The following is a 17,146-nucleotide window of genomic DNA, read 5'->3' on the forward strand; positions in this document are numbered from 1 at the left end:
AATTATACATCTTGATCGTTCTACCCAAGTGCATGATCTTACAATTATCCCCATTAAAGCTCATTTGCCATTTATCAGCCCAAGCTTCTAGTTTACATAAATCCTCCTGTAAAATAAAATTGCCCTCCTCTGTATTGATTACCCTGCAGAGTTTAGTGTCATCTGCAAATATTGAAATTCTACTCTCTATGCCTCCTACAAGATCATTAATAAATATGTTAAAAAGAAGCGGGCCCAGTACTGACCCCTGTGGTACTCCACTGCTAACCGTGACCCACTCCAAGTGTGCTCCATTAATAACCGCCCTTTGTTTCCCATCCATGAGTCAGCTCTTAACCCACTTACACATATTTTCCCCTATCCCCATTGTTCTGTTTTTATGTATCAACCTTTTGTGTGGCACCATATCAAAAGCTTTTGAAAAGTCCATGTACACCACGTCCACTGCATTCCCTTGGTCCAGTCCTGAACTTACCTCTTTATAAAAGCTTTTCAGATTAGTCTGACAGGAATAGTCCCTCGTAAACCCATGTTGATATTAGGTCATAAGGTTATTCTTCTTCAGATACTCCAGTATAGTATCTCTTAGAAAACCCTACAGGATTTTACCCACAGTTGAGGTTAAACTTACTGGCCTATAATTTCCAAGTTCATTTTTTGTCCCCCTTTTGAATATTGGCACCACATTTGCCATACGCCAGTCCTGTGGTACAGACCATGATATTATGGAACCTTTAAAGATTAAAAATAATGGTCTATCTATGACTGTACTTAATTCCTGCAGTACTCAGGGGTGTATCCCATCCCGGGGATTTGTCAATTTTAGTGATTTTTAGATGCCGCTGTACTTCCTGCTGGGTTAAGCAGGTGGCATTTAAAGGAGAATTTTTATCCTTGATCATGTTATCCGTCATGGGATTTTTTTGTGTAAATACTGTTGAAAAAAGTCATTTAGCATATTGGCTTTTTCCTCATCTTCATCCACCATTTCAAGAATTTGCTTGCTAGATGTTGGGCATCATGATTAAAGGTACACAGTCACCTGAAACACGTTGCTGCAGCGTGTCATGTAACTTTGTATGTCCTCTTAAGTATTTCATGTGAATAAAGCATTCTTGATTCGTTGAGCTGGATTTTTCTACTTTGTGGGAGTGATGGATTTGAGGGGGGGGCAGTCTGACTTTTCCTTCCTCATTGATTTCTGCTAAATTAAAATAAGAAACTCAGGTGCTAAACCTTCCCAACTCGAGCGCTGCCTATCCGCTACTGTTCCAGTTTTTGTTAGCAAGCTGCAGAGGAGACTTCATGTGACCAGTGCAGCCAATCATTAGGTACAGCTGTCTTGTGACATTTATATCAGCAGAGCTCAGTGATTGGTTGCAGCGATTGTGCACTTTGTAGTTGAGAGGTCATGGCTACTGCTTGTCAACAAAGACTGGGACTGCAGCGGAGAGGCAGCAATATTGTTCTATCTTGGCAATAATAATGTGACTGTGGTCAAATACCCACAGTGGATCTACACGGTCAATAGTCCAAAGTTTTGAATGTAGCTGACAGAATCACTGCGGGTCTCCTTCCTGGCAGGATTAGTTTTTTCCGACATGCACAAAAACTTGGATCTGCTCAAGTGAATAGCTCCATTCAGCATCTGTCAGAATTTTTTTTTGGGAGTTAGCACTGTATAAATGGAAGCCTGGCCTTACTTGGTCAGCATTTTTCACAATCACTGTACTCATCTGCAATTGTTCCTTGCTTTCAGCTCTTTAATGACAGAGCAGAAAACATCAGCATTAAATATCTCATCAGCGGACCGGGAGTGGATGAACCCCCAGAGGAGCACCTGTTCCAGATCAATGATCACACCGGTCAGGTCTTTGTGAACCGACCTATTGACAGAGAGAAGACTCCTCTCTTTGTTGTGAGTATGGGAAATCCAATCTTTTATATGTCACACAATACACCGGCCCCAGGCGTTGTGCCATCATACAGCGTCATGCCACCCAGCAAGCAGACTTACTTGGCAAGCTGCAGCGGAGTTTCATCAACTACAGCACATGTGACCACAGCAGACAATCTCTGGGCACAGCAGTCTTGTGCTATTTATATTAGCAGAGCCCGCTGATTGGCAGCAGCTGTCATGTGCGTTGTATATGTGAAGTCACGGCTGCAGCTTGTCAACAGAGACAGGTACAGCGGCGGAGAGGCAGCAATATTGTTCCAGATCAATGATAACACCGGTTAGGTCTTTGTGAACTGAGCTAATGACAGAAGTGGCATCTGTTTGTTGTGGGTATGGGGAATCCAGTCTATAATGTCACACAATACACCGGCCCCAGGCGTTGTGCCGTCATACAGCATCGTGTCACCGACCAAACAATGGGGTATTCACCTCCCAACACAGACCTGTTTTGTGTGTAATAATAGGACAGCCAGATTGCCCTCTTCATAGGTATAGTCATGTATTCATCAGCCAAGCGTGCGGGACATTTCAGGTGATCTCACCTAGCCAGTAAAGTGCTGCACTTAGTCACAGCATCTTAAAGGAATAATGAGTTTAAAGAGGATTTTTCACCAGGTAAAAAGCAACCTGAATTTGGTCTTCCTTTGTTCCCACTGCTCCCCTGAGTATCCAGTGTTTTTTTTTTTTTTTTTTTTTTTAATAATAATCCACCATACAGTTCCAGAGATGTGACTTTTTATTTAGCATAAATTTGTATGGTCTTTACCAAGGAGTCGTGGCTCACAGGATTGCCAGTGGGCGTGTCTTTACCCTGCTCTTCATTATGATTCTGTGAGCCGTACGCCGCTCATAAAGACCATAAAATGAGCACTAAATAAAAAGACCCAGATCTCTGGATCAGATTCAAAAATGGCAAACAGAATAAATAGGGCAATAGTGGGAATAGAATAAGAGCAAAATCTGGCCACTTTACTCTGAAGAGGTCCTCTTTAAAGTAGGGAAAAAGTTACTCTCATGCAGCAAAAAGCCCTGAATATTGACAGTTCATTTTTCCCCACCGACTTGCTGAAGCTTCGAATGGCACCCGTTCCCCAAACTATTATTAGTTTTCACTTTCTCATGCTCGTAAGTTATAAACGATACACTGGGAGTCATTGTAGGCGAGGCACTAGGGGTCACTGTAGGCGTGGCGCTGGGGTCATTGTAGGCATGGCGCTGGGGGTCATTGTAGGTGAGGCACTGGGGGTCATTGTAGGTGAGGCACTGGGGGTCATTGTAGGTGAGACACTGGGGGTCATTGTAGGTGAGACACTGGGGGTCATTGTAGGTGAGACACTGGGGGTCATTGTAGGCGAGGCACTGGGGGTCATTGTAGGTGAGACACTGGGGGTCATTGTAGGTGAGACACTGGGGGTCATTGTAGGTGAGACACTGGGGGTCATTGTAGGTGAGACACTGGGGGTCATTGTAGGCGAGGCACTGGGGGTCACTGTAGGCGTGGTGCTGGGGTCATTGTAGGCATGGCACTGGGGGTCATTGTAGGTGAGGCACTGGGGCCCATTGTAGGCGAGGCACCAGGGCCCATTGTAGGCAAGGCACCAGGGCCATTGTAGGAGAGGCACTGTGGCCATTGTAGGAGAGGCACTGGGGCCATTGTAGGCGAGGCACTGTGGGTCATTGTAGGCGAGGCACTGGGTGTCATTGTAGGTGAGGCACTATTGGCCATTGTAGGCGAGGCACTGGGGGTCATTGTAGGTGAGGGAGTGAATCCATTGTAGGAGAGAAGCTCGGGCCATTGTATGCGAGGCACTGGGGGTCATTGTAGGCGGGGCACTGGAGGTCATTGTAGGTGAGGCACTGGGGGTCATTGTAGGTGAGGCACTGGGGGTCATTGTAGGTGAGGCACTGGGGTCATTGTAGGTGAGGCACTGGGGTCATTGTAGGCGATGCACTGGTGGTCATTGTATTTGAGGCAGTGAGTCCACTGTAGGCGAGAAGCTGGGGCCATTGTATGCGAGGAGCTGGGGCCATTGTAGGCGAGGTGCTGGGGCCATTCTAGGTGAGGCACTGCCATCAGGCTGTTTAGGATTATGTACTCATACTTAATAGCGGCATTATTATTTTTATTTTACACACAGATTCGCTTTGATGCTGCAGAAAGATCAACAGGAAGAATCGTGGACAAGTCGCTTATCTTTAATGTAGAAGTAAAAGATGCAAATGACAATGCCCCGGTATTTGATAAAAGCACATACGATGTGCCGGTAAAAGAAACTGTAAACCTGGGTAAGTTAGAGACTTGTCTCCGTGTCTTTCTATTCATGCACTTACTGTACATCGTAGTCGGCAGCTACAAGGCTTTTCCTGGACCCAATTATAACATTTTCATGTTTTTGCAGATTTTCAGATTTTGCCCCTTTTAGTCATTTCAATTTGCAACAAATTATTATTTTATTTTGCTATATGTGTGTGTATATATATATATATATATATATATATATATATATATATATAATATATTTTTTTATTACATTTTTGTCAATGTGAGTACGTTTGTTGTAAAGATGTTTGCAGAAGATTAATCAAATGCAACTGTAAGTCACTATGTTTTTATGCAAATATACGCTTTTGTGCATATTTTGCAACATTTTAGAGGTACATGTTACCTTTTGCTCTAAAAAGGCATTCGAAAAAGTAGAAGACAAAAATAAAGAGCATGTTTTGCTTTGTGCAAAATCCTTGAACTGAGTGAGTCGTTTTGAAGAAGTTGGTGTAAGAAATGTTGAAAGATGCCACTATACAAAAGTGGCAAAACATGCGGTCAGCGATATGTGGATCCGCTGGGTTTATCCTGTAAATATAGATTTTATCAATCATGCCTCTTCAAAGTTAGGACCTGAACTTTCAGCATCAAATGCTACTATGAAGACATCAGTTCATTTCTGTAGAGCAGTGGTCAGACCTCTCTCTTAAAGTGGTTGTCCACTTTTTCAAAATTATTATTGTTATTATCATTATTATTGATATAATATATTTCTTTGCATAAATTCATGAATTTGGGGTTAATAATCAATTTTGCATTTGGGTTTCATTAAAAAATGTTGCATCCTTTTGACTTTGTTACAGGTTTTGTTTTCCTGCTCATGCAACTTTGATGTGGCCTGTGGTCATAAATTAGCCGAGAGGAGCTCAGAAAGGACAGATAAAATAGTCTGAAACTAGCTCACTGGCACATTCTCGGTTAACTCATTCTGCAGTTGGCAAAAGACAGTACAAAACAGAGAATATAGAAGGCAAACTGAGCAAAGTTTGTAATGAAACCCAATTGCAAAAATGATTTCGTAGCTCCAAATACATATATTAAAGTTAGAAAAAATCTCCAAAGGTGGATAATCCCTTTTAATATGAGAGAACAAATGCACTTGCAATATGCGTGTCTGATACTGGCCATAGAATGAATTGAGGTTACCTCACTGATTACTAGGGAGAACTGGGAATATGTTGGTGGTGTATAATAAGGAAGAAACACTGAGTGTATATCCTAATTATTCCTCGGGGGGCCCCCCGGAGGAAGCCAACGCGAAACGCGTGTTGGGGCTACGTGTTCCGGGTTCCTTGGCAGGGGGACTATGGGTGAGAGTGGCTTTATTAACATTCTTTGATAGTATTATGCACTTCTCTGGATATTCTTTGTTCTTAGCGGCTATACATAGCCATTAGGATACTCTTATAATTATTCAGCAGCACCCATTTTTTTTGTGAGTTGCCTTCTAATAGTGGCCTTGGTGCTTAATTAAATGTGATTTCACTTTGCACTTTATTACTCTTTAATCCATCGAACGCATTAGTGTATATTTTTGTGCACTGTTTATTTTGATTGATTTATATTAGTGCCGCTCCCCCACCTCTATATATTTGTAAATACCAGACCCGGTGTTACATATTTATTTGTTTGTCTGTCCCCTCTATCATGAATTTTACTACTATGTATTTATGACATTATTTGTTATTATTGTAGATTTTATAAATCAAGTTTTGTAATAAAATTCTTTACATAATTAGGATATACACTCAGTGTTTCTTCCTTATTATATTGCTAAATGAGTGTTCCTATTTAATGACATGTTTGTCCAGGTCTCAGTATATGTGAATTCTGAGGATCTTATGTGATGCAGACACAATGCGTTTCGTTCTAATTTGTTTCTATATGTTGGTGGTGTGTAGCTCGATGACTGATAAACTGGTTCACAAGAGTGTTGGTATTTTTATAGGAATTGGGATGTGAAACTTACCAATCGTGTTCATGGTTTATTGCAGATAGTCCAATCTTTCAAGTGACGGCCATTGATCATGACAAGGAGGGCACCCCGAATTCTAAAGTTACCTATTATTTGCTTAATCAAATACCCGACCTTCCTAATGTGAAGTTTAGCGTTGATCCCGTCAACGGATTAATTCGTGGGAAAGGCTGCATGAATTATGAGGTTTGTCAAGAAATATTGACCTGTTTTATTATGTCATGGACACTCAGTGCCCTTCTTACCTTACTCAGGTGGGATCTCCTTTTCTTAAAGGAATAACCCAGGATTAGAAAGACTTCCAAAAAAAAGCCCTATACCTTTCCTCAGTTATGTCTATTGCAGATGTGCTTCACAGAAGCGAATAAGACAAAGGGTTCGAGCAGACGGCCGTAATTTAGATCCAACAAAACATCGGATCGCACTCAGACCAGTGTTATTCTATGGGGCTGTGCACATGTTCGATTTTGTCTGTCGAAGGAACAAAATGGCAGTATGCGCGATTTGTACTTGATATTTGAATTGCACTTGGCCATGCAAGTCGATGAGTCTGTAGAAAAAATATTGGACCACACTGATGACATCTGAGTGCAGTCCGATTTTCATTGACAGACCAAATGGAAAGGAAGAAGAATTTGTTTCTTTTTTCATCTTCTCCTCATCCCTGAAAATCGAATCACAGTATGACCTTACTGATCAAATTTTTGATCAGAGTGTGATTAGCATAATCGCAACAGTTTTCTTGGACGAGAGAAAATATGGCCGTGTGGCCTTAGTCTAATTCAAAGACTTGTGGACAGGTATACTAGTATTTTTTAAATAAAGCAGCTTTTTTTTTTATCTTGGGCAACCCACTTAATGGCGTACTCTCATCACAAAGAACAGGTTCGCTAGGATCTGCTATTAGGCCGGCGTCACACACAACATAGAGAAATACGGACCGTATTGTACGTCCGTAATACGCATAAATGGTCCCTAAATAGTGCGCCGTATGTCACCCGTTGTCAGGGTGTGGCCGCGTATTTTTCCTATGTAAGCATCCGTATGTAATCCGTATGGCATCCGTATGGCGAGAATTTCTCGCCAGCTTGCAAAATGGACATATAATGGAGCCCTATGACAGGGTTCATAACAGAAACCAAAGAATAGATATAGACACATAGAATAAATATGTATATATCTATTCTTTCATTTCTTTATTAAACTTGTCAGTGTGATTTTACTGTATCACGCACTGAATTGCCGGCTTTTCTAAAGGACACCAGGTGCGTATTTCTCGCAAGTCACACGTGTGGTCCGTGTGTAATGCGTTTTTTTTGCGCACCCACAGACTTGCATTGGCGTACTACGGTCGTAATACGCTGACAATCGCAGCATGCTGCGATTGGCTCGGCCCGTAAAAAATATGCGAGAAATATACGGCTGATGGGAGCTGCCCCATAGAGAATCATTGGTCCATGTGCAATGCGTGGTTTTAACGCCTCTCACTCGTCCGTATTTCTCTTTAGTGTGACGCCGGCCTTACTTTCTGCTTGGTGTGGATCTGATTACTAGAATTCCCACTGATTCTCTGTATAGGGAGACATTAGATCAGTGCCCCAGCTACTTCAAGGATCATCCCTGCACAGAAGATTCCTGGACCAAAAGCTGCGCAGGGAACGTCAACATCGCCAATTCATTCTCTACAAAAACTTGACCTGAACAATCCGCTGTTTTACTTTCATTATCAGCGTAATTTTCTGACATTTGTCATTCAGGCTGCAAACATCATCAGACTGATTGTAGGCGCACGTGACAGCGGAACTGAACCCATGGCGAGCACGACTACCGTTATTCTCCGTTTGGAAGATGGGAATAATAATATGCCTGTGTTCATCGGAAACAAAGTGAGTATTAACCATAATATATATATATTATTATTATTATTTAACAGATGGCGTGATTCTATTTTTGCATTTTCTTATTCCATTCAAAATCATTCGACAAGTTTGTGCTGATTTAATCCCATAATAAAATCTTTATAGTGGTCAGATCTGTGCTTCTCTTACAGGGCTACGTAACTTTCTTGTCACAGGATAAAATCAAATTTTGTGCATTGAACAATGTATTTATGACCCATGAAGAATAAAGTGGAGTGTCTGCTGTCTGGAAAATGCATGTTGTCCAACCCCACCAGCCTTCATTAATATCCCCTCACTTTTACGTCTCATTCAGATGTCATTTTATTTTGCATACAAGAAAAACAGACCAAGTTTCATAAGCAATTTTCATTTGAGTATCATCAGAGCTTCCTCAGCGTTTGGGTGTAGTCAGACGACCTCATTACTCGCACAAGGATCTCATCGTTGGGGTCACACTTGCGAGTACAATGCGAGAAACTCGCGCATCAATACCCGGCACTGCCGCCGGCACTCGGGACTGGAGTATGCAGCTGCATAGAAATACATGCAGCCGCACACTCCAGTCTGAGTGCCGGCGGCAGTGGCAGGTGTTGATGCGAGAGACTTGCGCGAGTTTCTCGCATCACACTTGCAAGTGTGACCCCGGCCTAATCCTCGGACTGGCTGTCGGCTCTCCTGACTTGTGAGACAGCTCCATAGAAATACACGCTGTCACACTCTGATCAAGACAGCCAATGGCCAGTCCTAGAATTGCGATGTAATTGTCGTCCGTGTTATACGGCTGTCTGACTGCACCCTTTCTCTGATGAGGGAAAAATGTTTCCCCAGCTTATCCTAACAATCGTATGAAAAATGGATAGCATCTGAGTGCGATCTGACTTTATTTTTTTTCAGACCTATAGACTTGCAATGTCGATTTTGATGAGCTGCTTGGATAAATTTCAGACAGGTCTACAATATTGCATGGACTCACTCTAGATTAGTTTGCGTTGAGTTTAAAAAAAAAAAGCACATTGGACATGAGATTTCTAGAACTCCCATCCACTTTGCTGGAACTGTAAGATGCTGCGTTTTTATTTGCACAGCAAAAATATGCAGGGTTGAAAACTCGCCAAAAACTCATTGTGAAAACTCAATGGAGAAGGCTACTGGTTGTGTTGTAAATTCTGCCACATTTTAATCCATTTCCAGCTTCTTTTGCTATTAAATTTGATTAAAACCAAATCTCTTGATAGGACATGCTAAAATTTAAAAATTTCCCATCAAGCTGCCAAGCAGAGATTATGGAAGAGTTATTTATTTTTTTAAGATATTTAAAGAAATTAATCTGAAATGAATATTTTGACCTCTGTAAATAAATATTAGAGCTGCAGTCTCCATATGTGTCCCATCTTTGTTTTCAGTTTGAACTCTCAGTTCCGGAAGGGTTAGTCAAAAATGATGTCTTTCGGGTAAAAGTAGAAGACAAGGATACACCAAAGACACCGGCTTGGAGAGCAAAGTATAAGATCTTATCTGGAAATGAGAATCAAAATTACAACCTGACAACAGATCCAGAAACCAATGAAGGAATTCTCAGTATTGTATCGGTAAGGATCTGCAGGGTCTCTATTTCTAGTAAAGACCGCCATACATCTTGGGTTACAGTCAACAAAACCTGATAATTTTGGTAAGCGGCCTGCCATCTACACTATATAAGATCCTCCTAACTGATCCCTGACAGATAATGTCAGGGTTGAGAAGGATTAGGCAACTGTAAAAGATTATTCCCATCTTTAGAAGTTATCACCTATCCATCGGATCAGTAGGGTCCACAAAACAGAGCTCAGCAGACCCCCCCCCATCTGAATGGAGCAGTGGCCGGATATGTACACCACTGCTACATGAATTCTCTATGGGATTGCTGCAAAAAGCTGAGCACTATACTCTGGCAGTCTTATAGAGAATGAATAGAACAGTGGAGCAAATGTCCATTCACCATTTCTTCCACTCTCCCCATCTCTTAAAGCCCTGTTCTATTGGTTGGTTGGCCCCTCACGAATCACCAAGTTATCGGGGTAATAACTTATAAAGATGCGAATAAACATTTTCATTTATTAACTTTTAAATTTGTTTGTATACTTTTACATAAACTTTAGCTAAATGATCTTGGCCCAGGGAAGGAGAACATTTTCTGCTCGAGTTAGAGATAGCAGTTGGACATGGGTCCCGATGCTAACATCACTTTGCCACATTTGAAAATGATATCTTGGTTGATGAGACCCTGTTACAAGTTGTTGCTCTTTTGCCTTCATTATAGACAAGACATGGATTTTGGGTGACTTATCAGGGAAAGACCAAACAACTGTGATAGATTTTTTTTTTTGTTCTTCCTCATGGCTAGAAATACACATATAGTATTTTGATCAAAAGCCAAAGTGGATCCAATGGGAAGGAGAAGTGTTCTTGCTTCAAGGTACTCTGTCAACAAGTTTTTGCTATGTAATCTGAGAGCAGAATGATGTAGGGGCTGAACCCTCTTTCGAGTGATGTGCCACTTACTGGGTTGTGTGTTGCTGTTTCAATAAAATCAATGTTTTATTAGCAGGAGATTATCACTGCAGGACTATGCATCTCCTGCCATATAGTCCTGGTGCTCTGTGTAACCTCGCCCCCACTAATGATTAGCAGTTTTCAATCATTAAGGTACTATCATACTTAGCGATGTACCAGCGATCCCGACCAGCGATATGACGCGGTCAGGATCGCTGGTACATCGCTAAGTGGTCGCTAGTGAGCTGCCACACAGGCAGATCTCACCAGCGACATCGCAGGGATCGGGGGTTGCTACTTACCTGTCAGACGAGGCGATCCTGACATCCTCCCGCCCGCGTCCACGCGGCGCTCGTCGTCACAGCAGGAAGCTGACGACGAGAAACGGTCCAGGAGGGAGCGGTCGGAGGTAAGTATCAGACACAGCGATATCGCTATAACGTCACAGAAACCAGTGACATTATAGCGATATTGCTAGCGATATCGCTTAGTGTGACAGGCCCTTTGTCAGCTTTCTGTGTATACTGTATAATCAGTGGTGTGGACGGGGTTATACAAGGCTCCGCATTCTGGGCACTGCTAGATCTACAGCAGAAATATGTCTTTGTTTCAAGACTACAGCATGCGAAACATCAAGTAAAACATCTCTGGAATCAGGGTCACAGCCCCTACATCATGCTACTCTCAGATTACATAGCAAACAAATGCTAACCGTGTCCCTTGAATATTTCCCATTCTTTTTGAACCCACTCCTGACTTTCACTCTAAAAATTACATGTCATTCCAGCCTTTTAGTATAGTCACATGTGGCAGAAACTTCTACAACTTTCTTATTCATGTGATTGAGGCTCACCGAAATCCTCGCACATGTAGACTTATATTTACCATTAATCTGCTGCATTTCCATATTCCCCTATAGTACAATTCTTCACCGCGGTAATATTTAATGAGAAATTACAGCCTGAACTTTCACAACTTTTTGTCTGCTTTTCAGCCTCTGGATTTTGAAGGAACGGCCACAAATATTGTCGTCATATCGGTAGAGAACGACGAACCTTTCTACTCGTGTAAAAATGGCAAACTCGAGATCGACAAAACAGTAGTCCGAAGCAGCGTAAACGTCAGTATTAAAGTAATAGACTCCAACGATGCTCCCATTTTCTTTCCTATAAGTAAACCAATCAGAGAAAAAGAAGGTCTGAAGCCGGGCAGCGTCCTGGGAACATTTAACGCAACCGATCCGGATAAAGTGCCAAATAAAATCAGGTATCTACAGTCTGCCATTATTCTGATGATTGCTGCTACCTTATAACATCCAGTTCTTTTTAGTATATGATCTTTTTTCAGAAGAAACAATACAGAAATATTTTATCGAGATTTAACCTGACACGAGCGGAAAGGTTTTTTTTTTCTGTTGTAAATCAGAAAAGTCGTACGGACCCCAATAAGAACTGTATCTTGCCCAAAAAACAGAATTTTAAATGTCTTTCTTTTTTTAAATAGTAAAGCAAGGAAGAAAAAATAAAAACAATTCAAATTTAGTATTGCCATAAATACAGTGCTTTATTTTTTTTCATTGGACTTCACTGAAAAGCTGAGAATTTTTTTAACCACATTTTGTAGTACATTATATGGTAATCATACAAAACTATATAGCTGTGTAGATTGAAAAATAAAATAAGTTATAACTCTTGATAGGCAAGAAGGGGGAAAAAAAAACAAATACACAAAAATAAAAAATGGCCACCTCTCCGAGGAATTAAGATAGATTAAAATCACTAGAGCTCATCGTCAGTTTTAAGGAGAGGTTAAAGAATTGTCGATAGTGGTAGATAATAGGATTAGCAAAAGGCAGGTAGACAGGACAGATACTCAGCAAAGCTTCTTGTCTAGTGACCCAGCACTGGGGGTTGCATTAGTCTACACTCTACCAGGTGACTACTGTGGATCAATAAATTCAGTGATCTGTTTTGATTGACAGGTATAGAATCGCTGAGGATCCTGCTGGGTGGATGACCATAGATGAAAATACGGGAGTTCTTACAACAACTCAAGAGCTGGACAGAGAATCTCCTTACGTTAACCAGACCTTGTACAAAGTGATTGTGAATGCTGTAGATGATGGTGAGGATGCCCCCTATGGTGGGGTCTGTGCAATTTCTTTTTTTCATTATTGCATAAATAGTCATGTATATAAATATAGTACAGCTTTCCATTACTTTGTTCTATTGATTACTGTTGTCCAGTGTGGCTCGCTTCTGAGCGGCGTCATGTCTGCACTTAGCTGCTGGGCGCATGCACAATCAGCAGATATTATGCACATGTTTAATTCTAACATCGTCAGTGCCATCATCACTTACCGATGGTGGTCCACCCTGGTAGTTGATTTCTCATATTCAATCACTTTGAGTGGTCAACTGTTCAATCTAATTTCTCCATACGCATGTGCCCTCGACTTGGCTGAGCGTGCATATGTTTTCAAACGAGAGTGGGAGGTAGCATAAATGGTGGTGACTTTTCTTCCCTGAAACTCAGCATGTCCTAACCTTCTTTACCCTGGCATCATCTGTTGGTGGAGAGTTGGAATCCCCTAAATAAAAGATAGCCAATCCTTCTGGAATCGCCAGTTTCGTCTCACCTGTGTGAATGGTCACCCTAGCTATGGTTCATGTGTAAGAAGGAAGACCAGGCCGCGGGTACTTGTACTGAGTTGGGGCCGGAACCATTGAGGCTGCCTCCCTTTTTGCCTGGGGGAAGGAATGAGGATCTGGACAAACCTCATGACCCGGGTAGGAGGGGCAGCTTAAAAAGCAAAGTGCGCACAACCACAGGGAGTTTGGTGCAAACCAGCAGCAGCGTGCAGCCAGGTGGGCAGTGTGCTCCGTTCACTGAATACCGGCGCCACGACAGGCTGCGTTGTTTGGTCCCCGCCACCTCCAGCGGGACCGCTGCAGCGAGAAGTGCTGTGCGCTCAGAAACACACAAGAAAAAGTATATGCACCAATCACAGGGATCACCACCAATCAATATAATACAAAAAAAAAATACGTAAGTTTATTTAATTTCAGCAGACACTACAAACAAGCACTTAATTAAAATCAATTAAAAAGTCTGAACCAAAAGCAGACATGAGACGAGTAACGGGTCATGATCATATAAAGTATAATACTTGAAAGAGTCCTATATCCCCAGACAATAGGTGTGCTTGAAAAAGTGCAAATGCTTTCTGACTATATTAGAGTCCCAATTTATAGAAGTGTGTGTAACTACACATCAGTAAATAACTGTATGCATGCTGTTTACATATATACCCAAACCAAGGGACACTAAAGCAGTTAACCTCGCAGTGATCAAAATAAGAATACACTGGTAACACGAACGCGACTAACCCGGTAAAGACCGGTCACTATGGGGCCGCGGTATGGCCGACTACGGGTCCTGAGTATTAACTACAATGTGTCACTTATCCTCTCTGACATTCGGCAGAGTGGTGGTCGGTGATGCTTCGGCGTTTCAGCCGCTGGGCCCAGCCGACGAGGATCTGGCGGAGACTTCGGGTGATCCTACGCCCAGGCAATGTGGGGGCACAACAGGCCCCTGAAGAGTTCCTCTGCGTTGCACCTCCAGGCGTACGCGGAACGGCGTTGCCCGGGGACCGGAAGGTGTAGGCCGCAGCCACAAGCTGGGGACGGGCAACAGCGGCCGCAGGTGGCGGCGAACAGGCTGAAGCCGCAGGCCGTAGCTGAGCTGCGTAGGCCGCAGTCACGGGCTGGAGTGAAGCGGCGGGCGGCAGCGGACAGGCTGCAGCCGCAGGCTGGAGTGGAGCGGTGGCGGCCACTAGGAGCGTGGTTGGACGGTCGGTGTCTCTCTGATGGACGGCTCGGTGCCGTCTCCCTTCTGTCTGCAGTGAGTCTCCCTTCAGTCTCTCCAGTCACTGCTCTCCTCTTCCTGCTCTGGCTCTCTGGCGCTCTATAGCTTCCATGCTCCTTCTCTCCTGCTCCGTCGACTGACCTCTGCTGGCATCCTCAGCCCCTTTTATACTGGCTCCACCCCCAACCTTTCTAGAACCCTCTGTCTTCCAGTTGGTTCCGGCCCGGGCACACAGCGGGGACTCCTCCTCCTACACTCACACAACTGGGTTACATGGGACCTGGGACCCATGCGTATCGACACAAGAATGTGTTTTCATCAAGGTCAGTGTCAGGTGGGCAGCATGCTCCGTTCACTGAATACCAGCGCCACGTCAGGCTGCGTTGGTTGGTCCCCGCCGCCTCCAGCGGGACCGCTACAGCGAGAAGTGCTGTGCGCTCAGTAGCTACCAGAAACAGGGGTGCCGTACGCTCAGTGACTGTGAGTGCCGCGCACATGCAGAAGAGAGATGGCCGAGTACCGGACAGACTCTTGCGGCCTTCCCTGCCTCTTGCTTCCCGGCCGTATGCGTATGACTCTGGGAGTGTCGCGACCTTGTTTGCTTCGGCCGCATGTGCTTATGGACTAGGGCAGTGGTGGCCAACCTATGGCACGCGTGCCAGAGGGGGCACGCAGAGCCCTCCCGATGGGCACGCGTGACATCTCCTCAAAACTAGCGCTGCCACCACTTTCCTCAGCCTGCTCGTAATCTCCCTCATTACTAGCGCCGGCGCCACGGCCACTCTCCTCTGCTCCTAACTCTCCCATCAGGAGAGGAGAGTGGCGGTGGTGCTATTGCCAAGATGGTGCGCGTGCCCACAGGTAGTACTGATATATGAAGAGATCAGATCAGTGTTGGAACGAGCAAAGGTGAGTATTTATTTTTTTTATGAGGCCATTTTACAATTTGGAGCATCATGTTGGGCCATTAGACTGTATGCAGCATCATGTGGGGCCATTACACTGTATGCAGCATCATGTGGGGCCATTTTTGTGCACATTATACTGTATGGAGATCTGTGTGTGGATTACCTTTGGAGAATCACACTGTAATGGGGTCATCATTCTTTGTTGGGGGAATTGAGGAAGGGGGATAAAGTAGGGTCATCATACTGTGTATGCAGGAATACTGTGTTTATGTATCCTTTACATATTTATATCTGGCCATTGGGCCATATGCTTTTTACTGCTGTTACATAACATTATATAATTCCACTATAATTCCAAAAGTTCATAGTTTTATTTGATAAACAAAAACTTCCTCAATTGTAGAATTTTTTTTAATAAATATCAAGATTGGCCTGCGACTTTGTCAAAGCTTTAATATTGGCCCTCTGTGTATTTAGTTTCACATTCCATGCTTAAAAGGTTTGTTCTCATCATGATAAAGGGTTACAATTGCAAAGAGGTTGTAAAAAACAAAGTGGCAATTTTACTTTTGAATAAAAATCCCCCTCATTCTCAAGAACAGACCTCCACTGCAATCGGTGGCTAGTATCTTAGGCTTGGAGTGCAGGGCTTACAAGCTCTTTGCTATAGCACGCTAATGTAGGAGTTGTTTTTCTAATCTAAAACCTCAGTATTCCAGTTAAATTGCCATGTTGGCACTTTGCAAAAAAATAAGTGGGTTTTAGTTTGCAGTTTGGGCACTCGGTCTCTAAAAGGTTTGCCATCACTGGACAAGGGGCTCAGCGGAAGGTACCGGAGACTGACCGCTGCCGTCAGAAGACGGACCATCGTTTAAACGACCCCATCTGGGGATATATCCCTGGCCGCTGCCGGTTCTACACCCCCCTGCAGGATCATCTGCTGCAGAGGAGCATACAGGACACAAAAAGTTCATTGGACTGCTATTTCTTTACATTTGTTATACCTATTATCTCTCCTTTAACCATTAACCTCCCTGCGATGAGTGAATACCTTGTTCTATTAAAGTGTTACATCTTGTTAACCCTTGCTCTGCCCCCTGTCTTTCATTGCATCCTGCAACCTGCCAACACTTGGCACAGTCGGCAGGATGCAGTCCACAAGCACAGAGGTGGCAGACCAAGCGGCTGTGGGGTCCCAAGGGTCAGCTTACCGCTGGGGGCCATGCTCAGCAATCTCCCAAAGTTTACAGGGAGCAATTAACTGTTATGGGACTGGTCCGAGCGGGTTAAAGGCATGCTAAGGATGCACCCCATGACCTCCGCTATGCAAGGCGGAAATTGCTGTGATGGTCGTAGACTGTTAAGGCCTGTTTCACACATCCGTTTGTCACCATCAGTCGAAATCCGCCGATTTGCAAAAAAAAAAACGGATCCGTCATTTATCTTGGCAGATCCGTTTTTTTCCCCATTGAATTTCATTATCGGCGGATTTTGACTGAGGATCGTCTGTTGCATCCGTATTTCTGCTGATCCGCCAAAATTTGGGCGTCCGCTGAGATCACCGAACGGACAATGCAACTTTTTTTGTTGTCCGGATCCGTATTTTCCTCTTTTCCAACATGTTTAACCCTAAATCCAATCTCTCTCTCTCCTCCACTCACCGCGACATCGTCCGAG

General features: G+C 43.5%; 1 protein-coding gene across 1 annotated transcript in view; it reads left to right on the top strand.

Moving 5' to 3' along the window:
* The window catches only part of LOC141096087 (cadherin-like protein 26), a 128,542-nt gene that overhangs the window by 74,952 nt on the left and 36,444 nt on the right, over positions 1 to 17,146 (top strand). The window contains exons 4-10 of the mRNA XM_073582493.1: positions 1,760 to 1,918; positions 4,099 to 4,246; positions 6,278 to 6,444; positions 8,016 to 8,144; positions 9,563 to 9,748; positions 11,686 to 11,957; positions 12,673 to 12,815. Coding sequence (XP_073438594.1) covers positions 1,760 to 1,918; positions 4,099 to 4,246; positions 6,278 to 6,444; positions 8,016 to 8,144; positions 9,563 to 9,748; positions 11,686 to 11,957; positions 12,673 to 12,815 — 1,204 coding nt within the window. The remainder of the gene's footprint in view (positions 1 to 1,759; positions 1,919 to 4,098; positions 4,247 to 6,277; positions 6,445 to 8,015; positions 8,145 to 9,562; positions 9,749 to 11,685; positions 11,958 to 12,672; positions 12,816 to 17,146) is intronic.

Source organism: Dendrobates tinctorius, unplaced genomic scaffold (genome assembly GCF_039654945.1).
Source record: "Dendrobates tinctorius isolate UK_male_01 unplaced genomic scaffold, ASM3965494v1 ptg000071l, whole genome shotgun sequence".
Taxonomy (NCBI): Eukaryota; Metazoa; Chordata; class Amphibia; order Anura; family Dendrobatidae; genus Dendrobates; species Dendrobates tinctorius.